Source organism: Trichechus manatus, unplaced genomic scaffold (assembly GCF_000243295.1).
Source record: "Trichechus manatus latirostris isolate Lorelei unplaced genomic scaffold, TriManLat1.0 scaffold00127, whole genome shotgun sequence".
Lineage (NCBI taxonomy): Eukaryota > Metazoa > Chordata > Mammalia > Sirenia > Trichechidae > Trichechus > Trichechus manatus.
The window spans coordinates 6,049,773-6,059,813 of record NW_004444063.1 but is presented as its reverse complement, the minus strand read 5'-3'; the positions used below and the strand labels follow the sequence as shown (position 1 = coordinate 6,059,813).

Here is a 10,041-nt window from a genome sequence, read left to right as displayed (position 1 = left end):
TGCTCAGCTGCTAACCAAAAGATCAGTGGTTGGAACGCACCAGTCATTAAGTGCTCGGCCGTTAACTAAAAGGTTGGAGGTTTGAACTGTGGCAGTCTGTTTCTGTAATGATTACAGCCTTGAAAACCCTATGGGGCTATTCCACTCTGTCCTGTAGGGTCACTGTGCATCGGAATTGACTCAGCCGCAAGGATTGGGTTTTTGTTTTGTTTGTTTGTTTTGTTTTGTTTTGATGCTGAAACCCTAAGGGGCAGTTCTACTCTGTCCTATGGGGTCGCCATGAGTCGGAAGTGACTTGATGCCAGTGGGTTGTTTTGTTTTTATATATCTATGGAAGTGTATAGAAAAACTCCTGACAGAATAACCCCGAAAGTATTAAGGGTGATCGTCTTAAATGTGACCTGTTATTCTTTTTTTATTTTGGAAATATTGAAAATTGGGAAATCATCATCATTACTTTCATAATCAGAAAATAATCAAAGCTACTTGAAAAGAAAGTAAGCTTTCAATGGCATTCTATTGCAAACAGGATAAAGTCCAAACTAGCATTTAAGGTCCTCTATCCATGACTTCAGATTACTTTTCCAACATTATCTTCTTCATATCCCTGACACCTACCCTAGACTGCAAATATATTAATCTACTCTACTTCCTTTAACCCTGAATTCAGCCTTCATGGCCCCACTTCCAAACCTTTGCCTATCAGGTTCTCAGAGCCCACCAGGGTAGCAGTCTTTCAAATACACCTGCTTCTTGAAGATTCCCAGGTTACCCGGACTGAAATCAACCCTCTGGTAAGCACCTAGAGCACTCATTTCCTTTTTCTATGTAACATAATTAATTGTGTGTTTTTCTCTCCTCCACCAGGTGGTAAGCTCCTCAAAAGTAGGCTGTGTCTTCTTCCCAGAGCCTCTGGTTCATTGCCTTGCACCTAAAGATACTCAGTAGATCTTTGTTGAATTAAATTATAGAAAGAATGCAAAGGAGGAAAATGATATACCCGGTGCAGTTGCAGAAGGCCTTATGGGGTGGAACTTGAGCTGGGGCGTAAAGGAGGGGTTTATTTAGACAGAAATAAGAGTTCATTACAGTATCATCATATGTTAAAAACACAAAGACTTCTTCCAAGAGCACTATTATCATTCTGATGTAGACTGCTTAATCCTACAGGGTGAACTGATCCTAAAATTTCTCCTTTAAATGGAACGTGTACCTTCTTATTTTGCACTCACATTTTCAAGCTAAAAGGAGACAATATTTACAATTAAAAACTAGTGGTCTAGAAACGAAAGTGTTATTGGAAAAGATTAAAAGACAACTGACAAGCTGGGACGATGTTTACAACATATATAATACAAGGTTAATTACTATATATCAATAAGAAACATACTAATAAATGGGTAAAGGAAATAAACAGTCCCCAAGAACACATCCAAACAGACAATAAATAGAAGGGGGAAAGTTTGACTTTACCAGTAATAAAATAAATGTAAATTAGGGTGAGATACAACTTTTTTTGCCTTTCAAATTGGCAAACCAGGAAAAATAGAAAGCTACTACTCAGTGCCAGCGAGGGAAAGACAGGCTACTTTCACGGAGCTGTAACCTTTCTGGAAAGCAATTTTGCAATAAGTTTCAAGAGTCTTAAAAAAAGAAAAAATTCCCTTTGACCTAGTAATTCTATTTATTGGATTCTACCCTAAGGAATTAATCAGAAATATAAACCAATACAAACCAAATCCACTGCTGTCGCAGTCAAGCTCTTAACCACTATGCCACCAAACCTGTTGCCGTCCAGTTGATTCTGACTCATAGTGACCCTATAGACAGAGGAGAACTGCCGCATAGAGTTTCCAAGGAGCGGCTGGTGGATTTGAACTGCCAACCTTTTGGTTAGCAGCCATAGCTCTTAACCACTACGCCACCAGGGTTTCGGACCAGGGCTCCAGAAACATGCACAATGTTTTATATATAAGCAGCACCACTCATAAGAATTAAAAACTAGAAACAATATAATCAACAATAAGAAAACAATGTAATACTTTTATCTGATGAAGTCATTAAAAATCATATATTTTTGAAGAACAGTTATTGTCATTGGGGAAATGCTCATGATATAAAGTGAGGGGGAAAAGAAGCTTAAATTTGTATGCATCCTAGAGATGGAGATGGAGACAAAGTGAACAAAATGAACTGGGGAAAAGGGGGACTCTTCACATGTTGCTGTGTTCTTTCTTTTTTCAGTGAGTAGTAATAATAGTAACAGCTATACCACCAATAATAATTTGAATTGTTACTGTGAGCCAAGCACTATTCTAAGTGTTCTGTGTTTATTTCCTCCCTTAAACCTCACAACAACCTGTTGAGATAACCGCTGTTATTATAATCCCCGCTCTACAAATAAGACAACTGAGGCACTGAGAGGTCAAGCAAGTTGCCCAAGTAGAGCCAGGATTCAAGGGCAGAATTTTTACTCCACAGCCTTGCTGTCTTGACTAGTACAATACGCTTCCTCTGGCTCTATATTTGTAGTATTGTTTTTATAAATTCAGACACTGATCCCCTGCCCTGGCTGTTCCCTTGCTTAATTTGTCACCTTCAAAATAAGTCCTAGTCTGACCACTCTCTTCAAAATTGCAACCGGCCCCTCATCTCCCTTATCCTGCTCTATTTTTTCGATAGTACTTGTCTAGTATATTACACAGTTTTTCAGGTTCGCTATATTTCTTCTGTCCTCCTCCCTGCCCTGCCCCCAACCCCCAACCCTATGTGAGCTCTACTAGGGCAGGGATTTTTGTCTGCCGTGCTCACCGATGTATTCAACAACCCCAAACAGTCTTGGCACACAGGTCGTTGTTGTTAGGTGCCCTCCAGTCCATTTTGACTCATAGAGACCCCATGTGACAAAGCTGAACTACCCCCCATAGGGTTTTCTTGGCTGTGATCTTCAGCAGAAGCAGATCACCAAGTCTTTCTCCTGCAGAGCTGCTGGGTGGCTTAAACACACCAACCTTTAGGTTAGCAGCCCAGCGCCTAAGGGTTGTGCCACCAGGCTCCTTATGCACATAGTAGGTGCTCAATTAATATTTGTTGAATAAATGAAGTTTTTAAAACATAGCATTACTCCAAATTTGCATAAACATGTATACACATGTGAATGGAGGAAAGGAAAATATTTCAAAGCAAATGTTAATGGTGATTCACGTGATATTTTTCCTTCTTTATGTTTTCTTGTTTTTCCCCAAAATTCTAGTGAAATGCATTATTTTATAATGAGGAAAAATGCTATTTAATCATCTCTTCTAAACCTCAACTAACGTTCACTGCTACTTACAGCGAACCGTTTTTGCTGTAAATTGCATGACGCCTAGTTTTCCTGTATGAAACGCATTGGAAATTTGAGAGGTATTGTCTTTAATAAATTATTGCTTTTAAATCGCCACCCGCTGTTTTTCAGTGGGTAAATATTTCTTAAAGGAATGAGAGCCCTTGCCTGGCTACTCAACCGTGGCATCCCTGAGGAGCGTAGCCACCTAGCAACCGGGAGCCAGGGCTGACGCGCAGCCCTGCGCCTTTAAGTCCGGGTTTGGAGCGGAGGGTGGAGAATATCTGCTACCCCCGCCCCCTCCGCGGCGCTGGCGGCAGCTGTCACCTGAAAGGCGAGCACCGCGCGCGGGGGATGGAGCCTGGCGCCCACTGGACAGAACGTAAAGGTAGAAACCAAGCACAGAAGGCTGGGGGCCTAGCAGGGCGCTGGTGGGGGGCGCGCGCGGCGGTGCCCAGCGCCTTTCGCCCGGAGACACCCTGGCCCGGCGGCGCTGGCATGACCAGCTTGGGAGACACTCCCGTCCGTCCGCGGTGAAACGATCAGGAGAGCGCGGCCTTGGGGCGTCCAGGCGGGCGCCGCGGCGTTCACCTGTCTCAGAAACCGGGAACCCAAAGCCGGCAGAAGGGAGCGGCCCCAGCTCCGCTCCGGGCGGGGACGCACCATGGCGCTTGCCGCGGCCGCGGCCGCTGCAGCCGCCGGGGTGAGCCAGGCGGCAGTGCTGGGCTTCCTGCAGGAGCGCGGCGGGAAGGTGCGTAACTCGGAGCTGCTGAGCCGCTTCAAGCCGCTGCTGGATGCGGGTGACCCGCGCGGCCGCGCCGACCGCAGGGACCGCTTCAAGCAGTTCGTCAACAACGTGGCAGTGGTGAAGGAGTTCGACGGCGTCAAGTTCGTGGTGCTGAGGAAAAAGCCGCGGCCCCTCGAAGGACCGCAGGCCCTGCCCTCCTGCGTCCCCAGCGCCCCCTCCCCGGTGTCAAAGATCACTTCTGTCTCACCGGAGGCAACCAGGGGTCCGGGGACTCCGTCCTTGGCGTCGCCCCAAAGGTCGGAGGAACCACCAGAGGATCTAGTCCCCCCACCAGAGCCACAGGGTGCCCCCGGGGCTGGGGCCTCTGAGCCGGCTCAGCCAAGCGGAGAGCTGGAGAGCTTGGGCTCGGCCCCCCAGTCAAAGGGACTCTCCGACTCCCAGGTTCCATCCTCTGAGCTAGTCCTGCCTTCCAAGGGACTGTCCGCAGACGTGACCCAACCGTCTAGGGCACAGTCGGAGGCGGCCTCGCCCCGCGCAGAGCAGCCAGACTGGGAACCTGGGCCCGGGACGGCCAAAGGGCCTCTGCCACCCGCTCCGCACGCGCCGCCGCCGAAGCCCTGCATGCTGCCGGTGCGCTGCGTCCCGGGCCCCACCGCGCTCCGGATCCGGGCGGAGGAGCAGGGTCTGCGCCGACAGCTGTCGGAGGAGCCGAGCCCGCGGGGCTCCCCGCTACTGCTGCGGCGGCTGTCCGTGGAGGAGTCCGGCCTGGGCCTCAGCCTGGGCCCAGGACGCTCCCCGCACCTGAGGCGCCTGACACGCGCAGGCCCACGCCTGCTGAGCCCCGACGCCGAAGAGGTGCCAGCCGCGCCGCCGCCGTCTGCCCTGCCTCTGGAGCCGGCCGAGCACGAGTGGCTGGTGCGGACGGCCGGTGGCCACTGGACCCACCAGTTGCATGGGCTGCTGCTGCGCGACTGCGGCCTGGCAGTCAAGCGCGACTTCATGTCGGGCTTCACTGCCCTACACTGGGCGGCCAAGAGCGGCGACAGTGAAATGGCGCTGCAGCTGGTGGAAGTCGCACGGCGCGGAGGCGTGCCAGTCGACGTGAATGCACGTTCGCATGGCGGCTACACTCCACTGCACCTGGCCGCGCTGCACGGCCACGAGCACGCCGCGGTGCTGCTGGTGGTTCGCCTGGGCGCGCAGGTGCACCTGCGCGACCACAGCGGACGGCGCGCCTACCAATACCTGCGGCCTGGTTCCTCGTACGCGCTGCGCCGTCTACTCGGCGACCCAGGCCTGCGCGGCGCGATCGAGCCCGATGGCACCGGCGGCGGCGGTGGCAGCCTTGCAGCCCGGCGCCCAGTGCAGGTGGCAGCCACCATCCTCAGCTCCACTACCAGCGCGTTTCTGGGCGTCCTGGCCGACGATCTGATGCTCCAGGACCTGGCTCGCGGCTTGATTAAGTCGGGCTCCTTCAGCAAGTTCCTGGGCGCCTCGCCCATGGCTCCACGCAAAAAGACCAAGACCCGCAGTGGCCTTCCGTCCTTCTCAGAAGCCTCTCGTCGACCTACTCCAGGCCCCTTAGCCGGGCTAATGCCCAGCCTGCCCCCCACAACCTGACAGTCCCTGAGACGACAGCCTGGTTAATCTAACCGGGCCTTTCCTCCACAGTCTAAGCGGGCCCTAGGCCATGGCCCAGCACCCACCGAATCCTGCAACACCCACTGTATCCTGTTTCCAACTTTGTCCACTGTGGCCTGTCTTACCCAGGTGGGCCTATTCCTCCAAGCTTCTGTCTGAGGCCAAGCCTGTCTCCAGAGACGGGGTTAGAGATCTCAGTGAGAGTTTCCAATGAGGAACTCCACAATCCCTGGAGGACACTTCAAATTTGGGATCAAAGGTTAAGGGGCAGCAGCTGGTCTGGCCCCTGAAAGCATTAACCTGATGTCTCTGCATCTATACACTCCCAAACCAGAACTAAAGCAAAGGCAGTGGTCTCTTTAAATATTGATTATGTTGAATTGTTTGTCAGCTTTAAAATAGGTGGTAGTTTTGTAATTTGATGCTTTTATCTTGTTTTTAAATTAAAATGAGGTAAAGCAACTTTCATAAATCTAACCTTTTGAAATTATATTTTTCCATTTTTAGACAAAGTGCACAGACGCTTTCAATCTTTTGCTAAGTATTTTGGAATTATATTTAAAAAAAAATAGATCAAGATCTAAAGGAAATTAGTCCAAACCAATGAAACCCTTAAAAATTCATCTACCTCATTTTAGGCAATCAAGATTCTCGACAGTCTTAAACACAGAATAACCATTGTGACCATTGTGAATGTAATTAATTTCAGTTGTACTGTGAATGCTAAATATTAGGAAACAAGCACATTTTGGGAGTAAAGCTGATTTAACAAGGAAAAGGGACATTTTGGCAAATACTTTTAATTTGTGGTTGTCTTTACAGTGAAATGTAAACATGCATGTTTGGCACCAGTGGGTTGCTATTTTGATTTGGCATGAATATTTAAATATACTTTTTAAGAAGTGTGATTTATTTGTGAATTGCACCTTTGTGCCATGCTTCTGAATCTGTGGTTCTCAAATCCGGCTAAGCCTTTCAGTGCTGGAGGCAAATATTCAAAGAAAAAAATGTCATCGTTTTCCACCAGAAGCATAACTGGTTAAAATATTAATGGATATAATTGAGAGCAACAATTTTATATGAAAGTTCTGTACGAAGAAAAAGTACATGATATCCATTTTAAAAAGTCTTTTGAACACAAGCAACTGCTTATTCCAAAATAGCAAATGTAGAATCTTTTTGCTCAGTGATGGTGGACGTGTGCCTTAACGTCTCTGGACCATTGTTCCTGATCTGTAAATTGAGAAGGTTTGTAGATATTGCCAAGATTTCCCAGGTTAGATACAGTGTAATTTTAATGGCAGTTTTTCTGTTTTAAAAACGTGGAATCTATTTGTTCAACCAAACTTTTTTATGTCATATTGTAATTATGCTCTGCTTTTGAGAATTGTGTTTGCATGTCAGTAGATATTAAATAGTTTTGTGTGACACAAAGTAGTTGGTTCCCCCCCTTTCATATATATAAGTGAGGCCTTTGAAATTATTTAAGGCAGTCCTTTATGGAATGCCTTGACTTAAGCATTGAAATAAACAGTCCCCATTTTGTTCCCGCCTGTGTGATGATGTTCTTCTCTTAAACATTCTACAGTTTTTGCTACTCTATTTCTCTTTTCTTTTCTTCTACTTAATTTCTTTCTTTTCCCTTCATCCTCTGCCCCTTTCAAACATTCTATTATTAAAAGAGTTTGGATTGCTATGCAATGTAAAGGAGGTCACCATACATGGGCATGGTAGCCAAGAACTGTAGATAAATGCAGGCCCGTTTCTGACCCTTTGCACCTTTCTTGCCTGAAACTCTAGCATGTCTAACTAACCTGCATAAATTATTTTAAAATGCAAATTAATTCTTATGCCTCTGCAGAAAAATTGTAGGAGGCAATAATTATAGCGATCTGAGTAGCTGAAGGTCTAGAAGACAGAATAAAATATTAGAGATTTTCCATGATAAATGAGAGGCCTGACTGAGACAGGGTGACAAAGGTCACAGACACAGGTGCAACCTGCCTTGAGAAAGACAAAGTCTAAACCAGCAAAGTAGTATTAACAATAGCTAATGTTTTTTGCTCACTTAAATCAGAGGAGGGTTATTTGAACTGCCTGAAGCATCTTTGTGTTTTAGAAGGGTGCGCTATGCTTAAGCTTTCCAAGTGAAGTAAAACATTTGGCAAGAGTTTAGGATCAACAAACAGGTCTTAGCACTGCTTTTTCCTTGCAGGCTAAGACTTCCTGAAACTATAAGACAAGTCAGTAGAAAATTATAGTTTGATTTACGTATGGACTATCTTCAAGAACTATATATTGCCTAGCAGGAGGTACAGCTATAAAAGGGTTATTTCCAACAACTAACAAAAATAACTGCTTATAAGTTAAGGCAATTTAGCTAGTTAGAATTATCATAGAGAAGAGAATTGCTCCTTTTAATGTAGGAGAAGTTAATTGTTAATGTAGATGTGTATGAGTCATACCAATAGCAAACTTTTAAATAAAGTTTTATACTTCCTTTAATGGAGCTAAGAGGCTATTCTTGAGCATGTCCCACTTTCTTAATGGAGATCCAGGATATGGGTAATGCATAAATAACCTGTGTTTATTAATGCCAGGCACTGTTCTAAACACTTGCAGATATTAACCACAGCCCTATAAGGTATGTACTATTAGTATCCTCATTTAAGGTGAGGAAACGGAAGCCTAGAAAAGATGCCTAGGCTTCACAGCTAGTAAGTGGCAGAGCTAGAATGGCATCCTGGCACTATTCTTCACTATAGTATCCAGTCACAGGAAAGCAGGGTAGTCTCATTTCAGCCCTTGACTCTTTTAGTGACCTTGACCAAGCTCCAGCTCCCTTCTCTGTGGGACACAAGACTGGCAGTACCCACACCATAGGCCATGGGGAGGAGCACATGGAATAAGTAGTTGAAGCTCTTTGTGAACCTGAGATATTAGCAGGGAGGCCGAGTTGGTCCCATGGGAGTGTGAACTCCAAAACCAAATAGCATTGATTTGTGCATTTGCTTTACACGATCACCATTCTCTTACCATGTTAGTATTTGTATAGATAAATAACAATTGATTCTGCTAGGAAAAAAAATGTATTCCTACAAAACGGAAATTATTCCATGTTCTGTCTGTGGTATCGCTTTAGTGAAGGTAGAAATAATATCTTTCTTAACTCCCATTCCTACCTCCATCTTCAGAACTGCCCCATGGGGTTTCTAAGGAGCGGCTGGTGGATTTGAACTGCCAAGCTTTTGGTTAGCAGCCCAATGCTTCACCACTGCAGCTACGAGGGCTCCTAGCTGGGCTGAGAGCACCCCTCAACACACAGTTGTAAGGTTGGGCTCACCCAGGACCCATCTTCTCCCCTTTTGGGGGCCTTTTTCCTGGAAGAAATTATTTGGCCATTTAAAATAGCTTCATAAACAGATTCTCTAGTGCTCTCCAGATAGCTTTTTGCCTTGAACTTCTGTCTGGGCCCCACCGCCTGCCACACCTCTGGACCTGAACCTGTGAAACAGGGGTGGCCTCAGGTATGCCTGCAGGGAAGGGGATAAAAGGGAGAAAGAGAGAGGGAGATTGAAAGAGAGAAATCTTATTCCAGACCTCTCCCCCTCAGGGGAAATAAAATCCTCCTAGTGGGAGACGGGTGCTGATTTAAATTTCAAGACAACAGGAAAACACCCATTGTGACCCTCCAAGCTGTACCCAGGCTGTGACTGTAACACAACAGGTCATTAAGAGAATTGCTTTATAACAATTCCCCTACCCAGTCCCCCGCCCCTAGACCCTCAAATTCCCGTTTCATCTCTTCTCTCTGCGGTCCTCAGCTACATTTGACCTAAATTTCCTCTTCCTTCAGCGTGTGATTTACATGTGAATCAACTGCACAGCAATTTGTTCCAATTTCCAACTAGGACCCCTGAGGTTTACGCCAGCGCTCGCGGAGGTACATTTTGTGCTGAGCAGGCTGTTCAAGACATATTGCGCGCCCGTTTGGGGCCCGGCAGAACGTTGCTTCCCTATTTCTTTTCCAATTTACAGTCTGAAGGTAAAAAGTACACTAATTAAATCCATATTAGGAGGAGCAGCGGGGGCGGGCTGAGGCGAGCGGGGGAAGCGGCTGCGGGGCTGCCTGTTGCCCAGCAACGGCCCCAGCCCAAGCCCGCCCTGGGAGGGCAGCACCGCCGGCTGTCAGGTGGCGAGGAGACAGAGGGGCCCAGGGGGCTTAAGGAGGTGGGAGCAGAAACCCCAAGGGGGAAGCACGTAACCCTCTTTTCCGCCATGGGAAACTAAGCAAAACACTTTTTTGATAGTGGTGCCGGAGATTAAC

The 10,041-nt window shown here is 47.0% G+C and overlaps 1 protein-coding gene across 1 annotated transcript; it reads left to right on the top strand.

Moving 5' to 3' along the window:
* The first annotated feature begins 3,750 nt into the window (after nucleotides 1–3,750).
* On the top strand, nucleotides 3,751–7,247 carry SOWAHA (sosondowah ankyrin repeat domain family member A). The gene has a single exon (XM_004384732.2). The coding sequence runs from the start codon at nucleotides 3,990–3,992 to the stop codon at nucleotides 5,691–5,693; it is 1,704 nt and encodes a 567-aa protein (XP_004384789.1). The 5' UTR covers nucleotides 3,751–3,989; the 3' UTR covers nucleotides 5,694–7,247.
* The last annotated feature ends 2,794 nt before the right edge of the window (nucleotides 7,248–10,041 follow it).

Coding starts and splice junctions, on each gene's coding strand:
- SOWAHA (XM_004384732.2), top strand. CDS start 3,990: ATGGCGCTTGCCGCGGCCGCGGCCGCTGCAGCCGCCGGGGTGAGCCAG.